General features: G+C 38.9%; 1 protein-coding gene across 12 annotated transcripts in view; it reads left to right on the forward strand.

Moving 5' to 3' along the window:
- Positions 1-19,007, forward strand: part of PLCE1 (phospholipase C epsilon 1) — a 348,858-nt gene that overhangs the window by 178,658 nt on the left and 151,193 nt on the right. For all 12 annotated transcript variants that reach the window (XR_014826647.1, XM_084994885.1, XM_084994886.1 and 9 more), the window contains one exon: positions 7,779-8,095. Coding sequence is in view for 11 of the 12 variants with exons in the window: in XM_084994885.1 (XP_084851011.1) it covers positions 7,779-8,095 (317 nt within the window). In the remaining variant the exon portion in view is untranslated. The remainder of the gene's footprint in view (positions 1-7,778; positions 8,096-19,007) is intronic.

Here is a 19,007-nt window from a genome sequence, read left to right on the forward strand (position 1 = left end):
GAAAACCAATAACAGATAATGAGAAAGAATCACCAGTTAACTAACCTTCTTCTAAACCCATTACTTCCCTGTTGAAAAGCAATTTTCAACTCCGCCTGGGATTTAGCGTCTTTCAGCCAACTCCAAATCTTTCATATAAAGAATTAACATCCTTCCTGTCCTCTCTTACTTTATGTAATTGGAATTGCACCACTCGAAGATTATTAAATGTGCAGCTGATGAATCTAATGCTGAAGTTAAAAAAATAGATTGTCTATAAAAGGAATTCAAATCAAAGAAATATGTATACAGTAGATATAAAAGTGTTTCCTGCTTTCTTCCCTAATTATAATTTGAAGAAACTTTTCTATTTTCTTCTTCTTCTTTTCTTTCTTTCTTTCTTTTTTTTTTTTTTTTTTTTTTTTTTTTAAGTTCCTGGGCCAGAGATCGAACCCAAGCCACAGTAGAGACAATGCCGAGTCCTTACCCCTAGGGAACTCCAAGAAGAAATTTTTCGAAAAACAGTATTGCAATATTTGGAAAAATCTGAGCAGTTTAAATGCCAAACCTGCTTGCACCCATGAAAAGATTAGAATTTTGTTCTCTAGGTGAATTTCTCAGATACCATTTTGATTTTTTTTTAAAACACTCACACATACATTAGAAAAAAACTTCAATGAAACAGAGCGGTATAATATATAAACACTTCTATTAGTTTGGTATGTACTGGACAGATATGCAAACATATACCTACATTTATAAAATTCTTTTTCCTCCAATAGGTTTACATTCCATTGTTCTCAACTTCTTTTTTCACTTGTTTTCAATTTTAGTACCTATAAATTTACCTCATTCTGTCTATGTTTTTGCAAGAATTTCTGTTGGATAAAATCCCAGAAGTGGAATTGCTAAGACAAAGGGTATGCATGTTTAAGTTTTTGTTTTGCCTTCTGAGAAAGCTTGTGCCCATTACAGCACCACTCACAGAAAACGAGAATGAAAAATAATGTCTCAGAGGCAGAGCTATGTGGCAGGTTCTCCCAAAGGTTTTACCTAAATAAATAAATAAATACTAAGCTACAATTGATGTACTCTATTTTTTGTTTTTATTTATTATTATTATTTTGTTGTTACTGTTGTTGTCTTTTTAGGGCCACACCCGCAGCATATGGAAGTTCCCATGCTAGGGGTTGAAATGGAGCTGTAGCTGCCAGCCTACACCACAGCCACAGCAACTCGGGATCCGAGTTTTGTCTGTGACCCACACTGCAGATCATGGCAATGCTGGATCCTTAACCCACTGAGCAAGGCCAGGGTTCAAACCCAAGTCCTCATGGACGCTAGTTGGATTCATTAACCACTGAATCACAACCAGAACTCCTTTTTTATATATTTTGTTAAATTTTTTGTTAAAGTCAGATTCTTGCAAGATATAATCCTGCCTGAGTCTCTAACCACCTCTTTCCCTATCCAGAAAAGAAAAGGCTATGTGGCTCTGTGTGTGTGTGTGTGTGTGTAAGAGAGAAAAACAAAGGAACAGACAGAAGGAAATCAGGGGAATCTATCTCCCTTGCAAAATCTCCCTCAAAATGCTGACCATAATAGATGGTAGACTTTTGGAGACAGAGCTGAATTTATTTCCTGTCCCATCTCTCTCTCTCTCTCTCTCTCTCTTTTTTTTTTTTTTTTTTTTTTTTTTTTTTTTTTTTTTTTTTGCTTTTTAGGGACACACCCACACCATACGGAGGTTCCCAGGCTAGGGATCCAATCAGAGCTACAGCTGTCAGCCTACACCACAACCATAGCAACATGTGATCCGAGCCATGTCTGCGACCTACACCACAGCTCATAGCAACGCCGGATCCTTAACCCACTGAGCAAGGCCAGGGACTGAACCCACAACCTCATGGTTCCTGGTTGGATTCATTTTCCACTGCACCACAAAGGGAACTCCTGTCCCATTTCTTAATAGCAATATGGTTTTTAGGCAAATTGCTTAAATTCTCAGATCTCTGTTTTTGTCAACTGTAGAATGAGTGTAGTCATAATTGCCTTATAGGGTTATTTGTAAGAATTAAATGAATTACTTGATGGAAAAGGCTGATAAATAGTGAGAAACAAGAGCTAGGTAAATAGCTATTGTTGAGATGTCAGAAAAGTATTAGGGTGACCAAGCCAAGAGCATCTTGGATGGTAAAGCTTTGAAAATCTTGGCAGAAAAACTTGAGGAAATAACTAACATTCTAGATAATATATGCTATGAAATACTACACCTTTCCTAGCCCTATCCAACACCTTCCCCTCCCCCACCCACGTTATATTATTGTTTTATCAGTCTTTTCTCCTAGGATGTTCTCTATGAACAAGGATCTCTTCTTATTCACAAAATCCCAACATCAGTGTAGTCTGAAACAAAGCCTGGCACATAGTAGATATTCAATGCATAATGAAGGAATTTCTGCTAAGTCTTTCTTAACCCCATTCAGGTGTACTGGCAGCTAATAAGCCTGGCCCCTAGACACAAAGCACACCCAAGGTAACTCAGGCTTTGCTCAGGATAATGCAGAGTACTGAGCCATGAGCCAGAATCTTCTGATTCTCTTAGCTTTTACCAGTTCCAGGCTGACCACTCACAAACTGGATTCTTAAGCAAGTCAGGTAGCAACTTAACTCCAGCTTTATGAAAAATGAGATTAGCAATGACTACCTGTCATGAATCCCTCTCATTAGATAGTAGATTATGTGAGATTCCTTGGTAAACACTTGATTTGTGTCCGAGGCAAGAAAAACCAAATGTTTTTGTTTTGATAGGGACCAAAAGGCAAAAAGAGAAATCCATGGGAAGTTTTGCTGAGCCCAAGCCTGAGGCTCTTCCATGGGCTTGCACCTAAACTAGCATTTCTGAATAAGTGCTAACCCTGGAGGTGACAGAATTCTAGGTTTGGGAGTTCCCAAAAACACAATACCCGGGGCATTGGGTGAACAGTTATCAAGGAAAAGTGCTTATCCAGTTTAGAGGCTTTTCTGAATATTTCTAGGATATGTCCAATTTATGGACAGCCCATGAAAATGGCAGTTTATAGGCAAGATCAGGGCTTTCTAATCCCCGGAAAAGAAGGAAGGAACCAAGGATTAAGTGGGGGACTCTGTGGGGATGGCAGAAGAGGGTGCCTCTCACAGCAGCATCCCTCAAAGGAAGACTTGGCCCAAACTGCCTTCCTTCAAGGTGGGGTGATTGCCTAGATCCACCTGGAGAACAAAAAGTCTAGGGTGTACATTTCTTCATGTACATGTTTGGTTCCTCCCACTACCCCTATCATTTCCTTTTAGCTACACCTGTTCTCTAGTGCCTTCTGGAAAATAAAGCTTCCTTCATTTTCTACAATGATGCTCCATCTCTCTTATATCCTGTGGCCATAGGGAATAACTTGCAGTTTCCTAAATAAGCCTCAGTTCTCTCACCCTTGGACTTTTACATATGACAGAATAAGCTTTGGAACCACTAACCTCACAAGCACCCAAGGCCCTATTTCCCCCTTTGACAAAAATTTTGAGGAGATTGTAATTCACATGTAAATGACACAGAGATAGACAGCAAGGTTTAGGAGAGCTACTGTGTGCTATAATAGTATATTCTCCTGATGGGAATTATTAAAGGCTCTGAGAAGTTCTACAGTTAAAATAGACAAAGAATGCTTATTTAACTTTATTTAACCCAGTATATCTCTAAATGATTAACCAAGGAACCATATTTCATGTAAATCGAGTAGCACACTTTGGAAAATACTGGTTTAAAACATGAGGACATTCCTATGAATTTATAAGAAGGAAAGAAGAGGGCACTTTTGAGTTTCTATGTGCAACATTCTAATGTAGTTGTAATGTAATGATTGGCATGATGGTCCCAGGCTGACTTAGGAGGGGAACTGGGTTAAATCCTTACCTTTGGAGTTTGAAGAGCTCATTTTATCAGACCACTCCAAGTAGCCAAGCTCAAGAAGTTGGTTTATACCAACCGAAATCCCTTGAGATGCATCCAAAACCCAGAATGCTAAATGAGATAATATACTGAGTAATCAAGAACATGAGCTCTTAAGAAATAAAGACCCTGATTTGAACCTCAGCTTCCCAGCTTTCTACTTACGTGACCTTGTGTGAGCATCACATAATAAATCTGTCCACTCCTGAATTAATCCATATAAAGTACTTAAGTGGGAAGCTATTATTTGAGCAGGGAATCAGAACTTGAAGATACTGCATCTCATGGTAAGTTTTTCTAGGCTGTGAGAGTATCTAGAGGTATAGCCCTTTTCTATTAACTGGAGAGCATGGGGCTGAGAGCAAACATTGTCTGTAAATGAGATTGATAAGTACATTCACCAGAAATTTTCTAAAAATTTTTTCACAAGAGAAGAGCTACAGTTTTCAGTGGGATTAGTGAACTTTGCTCCATAAATAAGGAGGAATGATCAGGAGTCACAGAGCTCCTTGGTCTTTAATCCATTGTAGAGTTTCCCATGTTGCTGAGAGGAAGGTCTGATGGTGACTTAGAGCTGAGAGTTGGGGCAATGAGGCACGGGAATGGGAAGGAGGAGGTAATAAGGAGAGCTCAGCAAGAATGAAAGTGGGAAGTATTTTTTATTTTATCTTTTTAATTTTTTATTAAAGTATAGTTGATTTACAATGTTGTATCAATTTCTGCTGTGCATCAAAGTTACCCAGTCATACATACATATATATTCTTTTTCTCTTTTTATCTTCCATTATGTTCTGTCACAAGAGACTGAATATAGTGCCTGTACTATACAGTAGGACCTCATTGCCCATGCATTCTAAACGTAATAAGTTTGTATCTACTAACCTCAAACTCCCCATCCGTCCCACTCCCTGCCCCCTTGGCAACCACAAGTCTGTTCTCCATGTCTGTGAGTCTGTTTCTGTTCTATACATAGGTTCATTTGTGCCAAATTTTAGATTCCACATATAAGTGATATCATATGGTATTTGTCCTTCTTTTTCTTTCTTCACTTAGCATGATAATCTTTAGTTGCATCAATGTTGCTGTAAATGGCATTACTTCATTCTTTTTATGGCTGAGTAGTATTCCATTGTGTACATGTACCACATCTTATTAATCCATTCATCTTTCAATGAACATTTCATGTCTTGGCTATTGTGAATAATGCTTCTGTGAACATACAGGTGCCTGGATCTTTTTGAATTGTAGTTTTGTCCAGATGTATGCCCAGGAGTGGGATTGCTGGATCATATGGTAGTTGTATATTTTGTTTTCTAAAGGAACCTCCATACGGTTTTCTATAATGGTTGTACCAGTTACATTCAAAAGTGGGGAGTATTTTTAACAGCTGCCATAAGTGTAGAATTTGGAGAATAGAAAATTATGTCCCAGGAAGATGTTTGGAATGTTTCTTTGTGGTATATGATATAAAGTCCCTGAGTAATCCTGTTTTAAGGAAACATATGCTAAAGGTCTACATTGTGTTTCAAAGTTTCTAACATCAGATTTGTGTTTCTTCTGAGTGTGACGATGGGCTTATATTGAGACACATGCAGCCATTACATTTTTTGGAGTTACACCACCAGGTTTCTTTTTCTTCTTTTATTCCTTTTTTGTTTGGTCTCTTTTATTGCTATTTCCCACCAAACACTAGACTCTTCTTCATTCATTATAACATCATGTGATTTATATCTCAAGATATATTGTGGTTTACAATACATCGCCTTATCATGTGTTATTTACATATTTTATTACAGTATCTCTTCTCATGAATATTATATAAGCAGGTGTTTTATAAGATTTGGGAGTTACTTTTATTTCCTTCACAGAGTGCTACACTTTGAAATCTTGACTTAGAGTTGGTTACTTCTGGGCAGACTTCCTATATATGGCTCACTCTACTGTACATAAATTATCAGTGTCAGAAACTGCAGTCTGCCTCTGTCCTCATTCAGGCCACATTCAATTTTCAGGAAATCAGTCACTTTATAAACTGTTCTGCAAGGGAGGCCATATAAGCTCAATTTGAGCTCCTGCCTTATTTTAATTATTTTCAAATATGAATTTAGAGAGAACCAAATATAATTTAGTATTCCTCACTTTTTGTGCTGCAGTTTTTGGTAGTTTGATCCAAAAGATGGATAAAAATGCTTGGAATAAATTACTGAACTCCTTACCTGCTCACATTTTAACCAAAGAGAAATGATAATTTGGATACTATGGTTTTTTAACATGGAAGACAAAGTTCTGACTGGAATACATTTAAAACAAGTTCAGGTTGCATCAGTGGAGAGCAACGTAGTTCAAACTTTAAAGCTTTCACCTCACAATTTTTTTTTCAGATCATCATTAAAAGCCATCCTCCAAAAGGGGAGCAATTCAATTAAAGAGCAGATAATGCCAGGAACTTATCCTGAGCTATGCTTCAAAGGTGGATTGGCTGCTTAGGAAAGGGAAAGTTGGGGGGAAAACGTTAGATATCAGACTGTCAGTGGAGATGCCCTGACAGCACTGTGGTCTAAGAACCAGGACCTCCCAGGAAGACCTGGGTTCCATCTTGCTGTTCCATCCACATTCTTATTGATTTATTAGTTTGGACAGATGGTGTAGCCTGGTTTTTGGATCAGTAGATATGGTTGCCATACTCATGGAAGAAGGAATCAGGAAAAGTAGACTACCCTTTTAGAGAAGGTATGTACTTCAGTAAGACTAGAGTAGACTAGAGAGGGTAAGACTAGAGCAGATTTGGAATTTAAGGGGGAAGGAAAGTTTTACTGGTTTGTATTTAAGGTTAAGGGAAACTGAACATCTATGTAGGCAAAAGAGAGTCAGTGGAAAGAAAGGGATTGAAAGTAGAGCTATCCACTGAAGCAAAGTGAATTTGGGCCAAGGGAATAATTCTGAGCCTACGAATGAATGCCTTTATTACTCCATCTAATATACTTGCTAGTTTCCCTCCCACTGCCACCTTATTGTTATTAGTTGTGGAGCAGGGAATAAGATTTATTTATTTAGATACCTCTCCTTATTACCTTTCCCTTCCTTAATTTTATAGGTTGTTCTATCCCTGCAAACCCCTAGATGGATCTTTCTGGAATTGGAGTCTTTGAGCTTGGAATGTGGACAGGGTAGACCATGACATTTTGAAATCTGGTGTGCAGAGGGTCCCTGAGTCTCCTGCATGTTCATACACAAAGGGTATATACCTATGCATGTACATGCCTCCTCCCCCTGCAGCCTTTTCTCTTCTATCTCAATTGCTGTGCCCACACCCACCCTCACCCACCCTCATTGCTTTTCATACTGATGGTTAGCCCTGGAGGATTAGGAAGCAAATGGTATGTTTTACAACATTGCTTCTCTGCAGAGTGTCACAGTGAACTGGTTAGAAATGGTGTACTGGAACACTTCTGCTTCTGCAGTGGAAAACTAAGCCTACCCTACCCCGAAGGATTAGGAGGGGGCAGGCAGGCCAGATATCAGAACAGTCTCCATAATAGGAGAGATAATATAGAACTATTCATCAAGCAGAAACTTTGGTTGAGGAACCTCTAGGATTTTGGCTTAGAAAACCTCAGAATTGGCTTCTGGTGAAGTCTCAGAGGATTTGGAGAGACTTTCTGTGGCTGAAGAGCTTGACAGGATGCAGAGATCAAGAATGAGGTGTTGATATGTTAAGTAAACATCTATTGCAGGGGATACCAACCTTGGCGTAACCGTGACTTTTGTTGCTTTTTTCTTTCTTTCTTTTTTTTTTTTTTTTTTTTTTTTTTTTTTCCAGAACGCCAACCAGGCATCTCTATGGCCAATTCCAGTGCCCTTCCTTCAAGTTCAGCTGGGATCAGCAAGGAACTGATTGATCTGCAGCCCCTCATCCAGTTCCCAGAGGAAGTTGCCAGCATCCTGATGGAGCAGGAGCAAACCATTTACCGAAGGGTCTTGCCGGTTGACTATCTTTGCTTCTTGACCCGGGACTTGGGCACTCCAGAATGCCAGAGGTCCTTGCCCTGCCTCAAAGCATCCATCTCAGCATCCATTCTTACCTCCCAGAATGGAGAGCATAATGCCCTTGAAGATCTTGTGATGAGATTTAATGAGGTAAGAAGCCACTTCGAGATGTTTTGTAATTGAATCACTAGTGATGGCTGTTTTCAGGTAGTGGGTTAGACACACTGTCATCCTCCTTCTCTCTTCACTCCATCCTAACCTTCAGCCTAATTGGGCCCAGCTCCATCCCACGTCCACAAGCTTTCTCCCTTTGGATAACCCAAACCCCCCATTTTATCCACGTACTTGCCAAAATACTCTCCCTGGGCCCATATTCAGATATTCTCCCCCTGTTCCTACAGGTGCTTTTAAGACCACATGGCTCAGTTTTGAGTTTTTGACAACATGATCCCTTGGCCATGGGGTCTATTTAGCCCATTCTGACTTCCCCTGTCAGGCTTCCTCAGAAGAAATTAAACTCTAATGCAAGAACACTGTAAACCAACTACAATGGAAAAAAATAAAAATCATTTTAAAAAAATGCTAATACACTTGGATCAGGAGACCTGAGAGGAATGTGGTCTTAGGAGGGTAGTAAATCCCTTCATTCTTGATCTCTGCATCCTGTCAAGCTCCTCAGCCACAGAAAGTCTCCCCAAGTCCTCTGAGACTTTATCAGAAGCCAATTCTGAAGAGGACGAGTGTGACCAGAGTCTGGGAGCACCTAGGAGGGAGGCACTGTAAGAGGTCTAGGGGAAAAGCCAGTAGCTGACACCCTGTGGCTCTGAACCAAGGATGGAGGATAGGACAGAGATGCAGGTCTCCATGCTGTGCTAGGGCCAGGGGATGCTGCCCTCTTGGGCTTCAAGAACACTTTCTCTCCATAGTATAACCCCACACCCAGAGCTTTCTGTTCCACATTTTATTTCTTTTAGACTTAATTTCTTTGTCTTAAATATTAAATTACAAAATTTCAGTCTTTGTGTTTGGTAGTTAGTTGGTTAAATTCCACAATAGTTGCCTGTTTTAGTCTTTTAGTAAACTGCCTAAATACTAAGAGGATGCTCCCATCCTAGGTCCTAGATATCATTCAGCCTTTGTTACTTAAACACTTTCCAACTATACCAGCTCGCTTCACAGCCTCTATAGCCTACCCATCATGACCCTGGTGATGGTTGTATCATGACCATGCCATGGCCCAGTGGGTGTAGAATGTGTTAGTTGCTGATTGCAAGCAGTTCTGTGTTCAGACATACCCTGAACACCATTCTTCAAAAGGAGATCCGTTATCCATAGAATTGCTGATATCCATGTAGCACTGTCATGCTCATCATTTAATGTGTGCCTCTTATTTGCTCCTCCCAACAACCCTGGAAGACAGATACTCGGAGAAACTGAGACACAAGGAGATGTTCTTTGTCCAAGGTCATAGAGGTGGTAGGTGGCAATAGTGAAATTCAAGCCCACAGAGTCAAGTCTCAGAGCCTGGGCTTTGAACCACAGCAGTATCCTGCTTCTTGCCTGAATCTGGCTTCTGATGGGGGTGGCTCCTGCTAAAATGCAGATTCCTGGTCCCACTCCGAACTGAGTAAGACAGACTCTGTGGGAGTCCACATGAACACTTGTAAACCACATGGCCTCCAGAGTAGCCTTTTAAAATAAATCTCCTGATGTTCTTGATTTTCCTTACTGATAAAAACAGAGTGGAAAATGAAAGTTCTAGTAAACTGAGTGGTTTTATTAGTGGATTTTACTGTATTTTGTGAATTATTTTAAACTTCTGGATCAACTCACTCAAACATCTTTAGCACTCTACCCTTTCCTTTGTTGCTATTGTTGTTGTTTTAAATTCTACCTGAACTTAAAAGCGATTTGCCTGAACTTTGAAAAGCTAGTTTTAGATTAGTTTTGGAGAGAGAAAACTTGTATTTCTTCCATTCACTACTGTAACTTTGGGAATCAAAGATGAATCAGTGATTTCACTAAATCAGAATTAGTAATGATATGAACCATAGCTGGCTTGAGGCATGCTTAGAACTATCTCTGAAAATAGTTTAGCTAAGCAACTTCAGAATGTAAACAAGATTTCTGGGAAAATACTTAAACTACTTAAAAGAACAGTCTGTATTCAAATAGTCTCGGACATCTGTTTTCATACAGATTATGTGTATGCTAATTAAAAATCAGTCTAATATAGTCATTACAGGCTCATCCCAAATGACCCACACTAGGAAAAACTGGGATGGCTAAATTCTAGTTGTTTTATGTACTTTCAGGTAGAAAATCTTCATTCCATTTAAAGAGAATTCTTAAATTCAGATTTTCACCTATTTAGAATAGTCTTACCTCCAAATTAGTGTGGCTTTACTTTCTGTAAAGAAAAAGAAGAAAAGGAGCTAGCATTTATTTACTAAGTGGTCTGGATTGGATAATTTCACATTATTAAATCCCATTTAATTTTTTTTTATTAAAGTATACTTGATTTACAATACTATGCCAATTTCTGCTGTACAGCCAAGTGACTCAGTCATACAAACATATGCATTCTTTTTCTCATATTATCTTCCATCATGTTCTGTCCCAAGAGATTGAATATAGTTCCCTGTGCTATATAGTAGGACCTCATTGCTATTCACTCTAAATGTAATAGTTTACATCCACTAACCCCAAACTCCCAATCCATCCCATTCCCTTCCCCCTCCCCTTGGCAACCATAAGTCTGTTCTCTATGTCTGAATCCTTTTTGGTTTTGTAGGTAGGTTCATTTGTGCCATAGTTTAGATTCCACATATACGTGATATCATGGGGTATTTGTCCTTCTCTTTCTGACTTACTTTACTTAGTATGAGAATCTCTAGTTTCATCCATGTTGCTGCAAAGGCATTATTTCATTCATTTTTAGGGCTGATTGTATTCCATTGTATATATGTACCACATCTTCTTAATCCATTCATCTGTTGATGTACATTTAGGTTGTGTCTATATCTTGGCTATTGTGAGTAGTGCTGCTATGAACATATGGGTGCATGTAACTTCTTGAATTAGAATTTTCTCTGGATATATTCCCAGGAGTGGGATTGATGGATCACATGGTAGTTCTGTATTTTTCTGAGGAACCTCCATACTGTTTTCCATAGTGGTTGTACCAGTTTACATTCCCACCAGTGTAGGAGGGTGCCCTTTTCTCCATACTTTCTCCAGCATTTGTTATTTGCAGACTTATTAATGATAGCCATTCTGATCTGTGTGAGATGGTACTGCATTGTAGTTTTGATTTGCATTTCTCTAATAATTAGTGATGTTGAGCATCTTTTCATGTGCCTACTGGCCATCTGTATATCTTTGGTACAGAAATGTCTATTTAGGTCTTCTGCCCATTTTTCAATTGGGTTGTTTGGTTTTTTTTGTTGTTGAGTTATATGAGTTGTTTCTATATTTTGGAGATTAATCCCTTGTCAGTTTCATCATTTGCAAAGATTTTTCTCCCATTATCTGGGTTATCTTTTCATTTTTTATGGTTTATATTGCTGTGCAAAAGTTTTTCAGTTAATTAGGTCTCATTGGTTTATTTTTGTTTTTATTGTCATTATTCCAGGAGGTGGACCAAACAAGATATTGCTGTAATTTATGTCCAAGAGCATTCTGCTGATGTTTTCCTTTAGGGGTTTTATAGTAACTAGTCATATGTTTAGGTCTTTAATCCATTTTGAGTTTATTTTTGTGTATGGTGTTAGAGAATGTTCTAATTTCATTCTTTTACATGTAGCTGTCCAGTTTTCCCAGCACCACTTATTGAAGAGACTAATCTTTCCTCTACTCTATGTTCTTTCCTCCTTTGTCATAGATTAGTTGACTACAGGTGCTTGGGCTTATTTCTATCCTGTTCCATTGATCTATATTTCTGGTTTTGTGTCAATACCATACTGTTTTGATAACTGTAGCTTTATAATATAGTCTGGAATCAGGAAGCCAGACTCCTCCAGTTTCTTTTTTGATATTCCTTTGACTATTCAGGGTCTTCTGTGTTTCCATACAAATTTTAAAATATTCTGTTCTAGTTCTGTGAAAAATGTCCCTGGTATTTTGATAGGGATTACATTGAATCTGTAGATCACCTTGGGTAGTATAGTCATTTTTGACAATGCTGATTCTTCCAATCCAAGACCGTGGTATATCTCTCCATTTGTTTGTGTCATCTTTGATTTCTTTCATCAATGTCATATAGTTTTCAGAGTACAGGTCCTTTGTCTCTTTAGGGAGGCTTATTCCTAGGTTTTTTAGTCTTTTTGATGCAGTGGTATATGGGGCTGTTTTCCTAATTCCTTTTTCTTTTCTCATTGTTAGTATTTATAAATGCAATAAATTTCTGTGTATTAATTTTATATCCTGCAACTTTCCCAGATTTATTGATGAGCTCTAACAGTTTTCTGGAAACATCTTTAGGATTTTCTGGGTATAGTATCATGTCATCTGAAAACAGTGATAATTTTGCTTCTTCTTTTCCAATTTGGATTCCTCCTGTTTCTTTTTCTTCTCTGATTGCTACGGCTAGGACTTCCAAAACTATGATGAATAACAGTGGTGAAAATGGACATCCTTGTCTTGTTCCTCATCTTAGTGGAAATGCTTTCAGTTTTTCACCATTGAGGATGATATTAGCTGTGAGTTTGTCATATATGGCTCTTTTTATGTTGAGGTAGGTTCCCTCTATGCCCACTTTCTGGATTGTTTTTTATCAGGTGTTGAGTTTTGTCAAAATCTTTTTCTGAATCTGAAACTGAGTCTTTGGATTCAGTTTGCTAATATTTTGTGGAGAATTTTTGCATCTATCTTTATGTCATTGTATAAGGCCTTTGTCATTGTCTCTGACTCACAGATGAAGAAACTGAAGCTTAAATAACAAAATAAGTAATGATAATATTGGACTGTGGTCCACAGAATTAAATAAATATTCATGAGTCTATACTAATATAAATAAATAATTGAGTGAATAAATCAGTGTAAGGCAAGGAGGAGGTATAGCTCTTACTTATAAAAGACTTCCAATTAATAAGTGTAGAAAGGATGAGGGAAATAAGAAATCACCATTAGGACACCACAGCAATAAATTGTTACAGGTGAGAACCACTGATGTATACTAAAATTATTGGGCAAAATATGAGAAACAAGGTATTTGCAGAGTCTCAAAGTCTCTAGTCACAAAATATGTATTGATTACAAAAGGAAAAATAGAACAGTGGAGAAATCCAGTAGACATCACGTTATGTAGCTGCTCAAGGTCAATATGACCAGTATAAAACGTATTGATGTGTATCTCCTGATGTGATGCACTTAGAAGGACCTGATGTCATCTCTGTGATGTTTTTGCACCCTCCCCCAGAAAATCTTAACCTAAATCTAATCATGAGAAAAAAATCAGAGAACCCCAAACTGAGGGACATTCTATTCTTCAAAAGTTTCAGGGTCATGAAAGGTAAGGAAAGACCAAGGAACTGCCCAGACTAGAGGAGACCAAGAGTCATGATAATTAAATACAATCTGGGATCATATTAGGTCCTAGATTAGAAGAAGGATATTGATGAGGAAATTGATGAAATTCTAATAAGGCATGTAGTTTAACTAGTATTAATGGATCAATGTTAATTTCCTGTCTTTGATAATGGGACTATGGTTATGAAAGATGCTACCATTAGGAGAAGCTGGGTAAACTATGTGTGAGAACTCTCTGTACTATTTTTGTAACTTTTTTGTAAATCTAAAGTTACTTCAGAAATTAAGAAGGATGAAAAAAAATAGTGAAGCTCAGAGAGGTTGAGTCACTTGTCCAAGGTCACACAGTGGCTAATTAAATTTCAGAATCCAGATGTCTCTCTTTCAAGTCTCTTCTCTTCTCAGCCAGCTGCCTTGCCTCCCTACTTGTTAAATTGTCAAGTTAAAGTTTGTAGTAAATCTAGAATTTCTGATTTAGAATTTAATTATCCTGGGGTCTCCTTTCCTTCTTTCTTCCCTCTCTATTTTTGTTCTAAACCTCCTGTACATCTACTGTTTTTCTACTTCTTCCACTTCTATTTTTATCTAGTTTCCTGTTATCATTCTTTCATTCATTCACTCGACTTTTTAAAAATTTCTTGACTTTGCTTACTTTATTATATTTCTAGGGGAGTAATGCAAATGAATCATCTTTGAAAGCAAGATCCACCTTGCCTTTCCACAGAGCCCAAGGAAACACATAACATTTCCTTAGACTGTTAATTGTTAGAAAATTACCACCAACAAAATAAATGGTATCATTTCAGCCCTGCTGAAAAAGATAATTTGACTTGTTTGTTGAGCACCTGCTGTGCTATAACCATCTCTTTTTTAAATTGGTATATAAACTGATTCTTTTAAATAAGAAATTAGCAATACATGATGAAAATTTACAGCATTATTAGCCCATACTTTGGTTCTATCAGAACTTGATACACAAAATAAATGTTCTTTCCTCAGTGGAAGTAAAATATATATTTCTTGAACACTGGAGAATTTCAAAGACCAGTGAGAGAATATTAGCTGCATTGCTAGTCACTTAGGGGAGAAGCAAATGCATTTGTTCATGCATTCAGTCATTCCATTAACATTTTCAGCACTTCTCAGAAGCAGGACACCATAGTGGATAAGCACTAAGGAAAGTGAGTAATAGCCTGTGGCTGCCAGAAGCTACCAGTCTTAAACTGTAGTCAGACATGGGCACAAATCACTACCAAAAAAGGCAGAAAATCTGTGCAGTGTGGATGGCACAGATGGTGGGAGCTGAGATGTCCAGGTGGGTGGTCAGAGCTTTCTGTTCAGCTCTGCAGTTTGAGACTAGACATTGAGGGATAGTTGGGATAGAGGGGGACCATCGTGGAGAAGGGAAGGAAGACATTCCAGATAAGACAACCAGTTCTTGTCACAAGCAAGAAAGACTCATGGTCTAGGGAGGCAGATTGTTTCTGATTGTCAGCAGAACATGATCATGAGCTAGACATTTCCTGAATTCTAACAACTTTTTACACAATGACTTAACTGTAAATGTAGGGAAAGGGAAAAGAATCCCTGATGCCTTTCGGGCAATGTTGCATAACCTTGATTCTTAGGAAAATATGGTTAAGATGTAATTCCAAGTACAATCATGAGATAACTGAAAGGGTTTATCTTACATTAAGGAAACCAGGAAATAATTCATTTAAAATCAATTTAGGTAGTGGCTTGGAAGCATTATTTCTCCCCTTTCCCTTTCTCCTGCCCAACATCAAGACTGATGCTCACTGGAGTGACTTCTCTTTATCCTTGCAAGAAAAAAGAATCAGGTACAAGGGACCAGCCTCCAAGCTGGTCGTAGTCAAGGGAGTTCTGGGGGTGGCCTCAGTCCTGCTTCCTTGGTTTGTCAGGCAGGGCTTCCTGCACCCTTTTGATCTGAAAACCTCTCTGTAAGGTTTAATCTAAAGCTTGATTTAAAGCTCCAAGAAGCCAGTGTTCTCTCCTTTCAGGTTGAGCAGCCTCACTCGCTGGCCACCCATAATGTCTCTTCCTTTGACAGTCTCAAATCTGTTGTTCTTTTTTCCCCCTCTTTCTTCCTCTCTCTAGCCTCTACTTCTAGCCCACATTCTTTTTGATCTTACTTTTGATTCCTCCTCAAGTAAATTCCAGCGCCATTTATCTTTTCCAGAGGAGACAAAGAAGTGTTTTTGGTAGATAACTTTACCAAAGCAATCACACACTTTTAAGACATGCAGTTGGAAAGGGAGGAAAAGCAAATAGAGGTTGAGCATTCTTACCCTCTTGGAGTTCACACCCTTTTCTTGCGAAGGGCTGTGGTGAAATGTGGCTTGAGGAGGTAGTGTATTCTGGGATCACAGTTCTGAGTCACTAGTTACCAAGCTTTATACCTCCTCAGTATGGCCTCTTGCTTCTGTCCTCTTGTTCGGTCACTGATGACCTTTGGGGTTGGAACTCATTATGGTCTGCATATACAGCTGGTCCTCAGGACTTGCCAACAGAATGAACTTTTGGCTCCATGATCTACCACTTCCCACATCACTACCAGACACTCTCTGTGTAACAGTTGATTTCTCTGGCTGAGGGCAGGTTTCCAGCTTCAAAAGGCCATTAGCAGGTTTACTTTTCCCTGTATCCTGAGATAGCAGTTTTTCTTGTCATGTAGGTCTTTATTATTTCAACATGTATAGCACTGTTGGACTTCCTGTTGACTCCATGACATTGAAAGTGTGGCAAGGAGAAATCTGGTTTTCTAAAGTGAGTTAAAATTTCCCTCATCCCAAGAGGGCTTTATTAACAGTTTATCTCATAGTATTCAGATACGAGGAAAAAAAGTGTATAGCAGCCCTGAACTGATTTGCTTGGCTTTCTGCATAAAAGGGGAGAGGGGGACCTTTGACAGAAAACTTTTCTAACGTGGTTGTACATACAAATTCAAAACATTATTTTTTCCAAAATATTTCAAGTGAAAGAACACATTTGGATATTACCACATGTCATGCTTTTTCTTTATTATGAAATGGTCCTTCCTTGGCTATGACCAGAAAGACTGCTAGATGTTGGAATTTGTCAAAGTGACCATCATTACTTAAGAAGTATCTAAGGGATTCTGGTTGAAAGGATCCAGGCCCAAACAGCCCTTCTCTGGCCAGAGAGTTGATTTATTCTTACAATTCTTTCCCAGGGAGCTAAGCTACACCTTGGCATTCTTTACAGAGGAGGTGGCCTTTAAACTTAGCTGAACGGACACCTGGTGAAACCTACCAAATATAAGGAATAAGTAGCACCTGAGGGTCACTTTGAGCTGCCCACATTTGTGTGGGTAGAGAAGCAGGTTGATGACTGCTTAGGTTGACCAAACACAAGGGGGTAGAGGAAGGTCACCTGGGACATAGAGCCAGCTGGAATCCCTCCAGAGCCTTCTGTGGGCTCAATCTTAGGCTCATCACCTGCCCTTGGGCCAGCTGGTCGGAAACAGGAGCCTTGAGAATGGTCTTGCTAAGAGCTGCTTGACAAGAAAAACTGCTATCTCAAGATATAGGAAAAAGAGTAAACCTATTAATGCCCTTTTGAAGCTGAAAACCTGCCTTCTGCTGGAGAAATCAACTGTTATACACAAGAGCATCTGGCATCTCCTTCAAATTAGGAGACTGAGGTCCTTGAAATGGCTAGGACAGTGGCATCGAAATCTGTCTGAAAATAATTCCTTCCTTCCTTCTGTTTTTGTTTTGTTTTGTTTTGTTTTGTTTTGTTTCATTCTTCGGTCCCAGTGGACTTGGTTTTGAAATCTTAAATATTCAAACTATTTTGTTACCATGACAGGATATTTTTATTCTTTTATTTACCTTCTTTTTTCTTTTTTTAGGGCCACACCCACAGCATATGGAAGTTCCCAAACTAGGGATAGAATCAGAGCTGCAGCTGCCAGCCTGCAACACAGCCACAGCAACACAGGCTCCGAGCTGCATCTGCAGCTACGCCAGACCTCATGCTTAACCCACAGAGCAGGACCAGGGATCAAACCCGCATCCTCATGAATCCTAGTTGGGTTCGTTATCGCTGAGCCACAACAGGAATTCCTTTTATTTATCCTTCTTAAAGCTCACATCATGTCTTTCGATTTAGCCAATCTAGAATGAGAACTGCCAAAGCCATTGACCCACTGGAAGCCTGTTTTATACTGTTGAAAGCGGGCTTCAATCCAGGGACTGATAGAAATAAGAATGAGCTGAGTGGATTAGCAAATAGACAAATAAGATTTTGACATACATGAGAAGTTTTTTTTAACTGGAAATAGTTAACTGACTCAGAGAAGCAGTGTAGCATTGTCTCAAGGCCCAGTGATCATTCCCATCAGACATGTCACTTAAAAGACATTGAACACTGCGGGGAAGACCAGGTATGCTTTAGTCAGAGACTGGGATTTTAAGTCTTTCTTCAGGACTGCGTTAACTGACCCTATTAGGATGTTTAATTCAGCTCTCTGAAAAAACCACTCTCTTAGAGATCTTTACTGCACATGTAGGAGCCAAGGAAGAATGTATTTGCCAAAGAGATTTAAACATTCATAAATCTAATCGCCTTTTCAATGCCTCCCCTTCGCTTTTTTCATTCAACAGATTTTATTAAATTCCAATTTATATACTATGCATTTCTTTGTACACTGAGGATACAGCAAAGAACAAGACAGAGTTCCTTCATGCATAGAGCTTACATTCTACTGTCTAAAGGCATCTCAGGAGTTTACATCATGGCTCAGTGTTTAATGAACCCGACTAGCATCCATGAGGACACAGGTTCATTCCCTGGCCTTGCTCAGTAGGTTAAGGATCCCGCATTGCTGTGAGCTGTGGTGTAGGTCACAGACGTGGTTCGGATCCCACATTGCTGTGGCTCTAGTATAGGCCAGCAGCTGCAGCTCTGATTGGACCCCTAGCCTGGGAACTTCCATATGTGGCAAAAAGATAAATAAATAAAAATAAAAATTTATAATAAAAAAATAAAAATCATTATGTAAAAAAAATCAAAAAATAAAAGGCATCTCAAATATGGCCCAGAGAGAACTATGGCCTTCTTTCTAGTCCATCCCATTCATCCTCATTCTCCCTACCCCAAACCTACCTGGGTGCTCAATGTAACAACCTCAGAGTCTTTCTTGATCTATTCTCTTTTTCCCAAACCCCCAATATCCAAACCATCAGCAAGTCCCATTTGCTCTACTTACAAAATGCATCTTGAATTGGACCACTTCTTAGTGTTTCCCCTGCCACCACCTTGGAGCCAGCCACCATTGCATTCACCTGCAGTACTGCTTTTATGCTTATATATCCTCTAACCCTATAATCCGTTCTCCACCCAGAGACCAGATCAGATCAGATTATACCCTTCCTAAAAATCTGCCAAGGTCTTCCCTTTGCTTTTGGAATGAAATCCAAAATGGCAAGACTGCATGATTTTGCCCCTCTCAACCTCTCCAACCTAACTTTATACCATCTGCCCAGAA

Source organism: Sus scrofa, chromosome 14, assembly GCF_054392235.1.
Source record: "Sus scrofa isolate SSC_HxYL_T2T_F1_AM1 chromosome 14, Sscrofa_HxYL_maternal_Yorkshire_Landrace_v2.0, whole genome shotgun sequence".
NCBI classification, from domain to species: Eukaryota; Metazoa; Chordata; class Mammalia; order Artiodactyla; family Suidae; genus Sus; species Sus scrofa.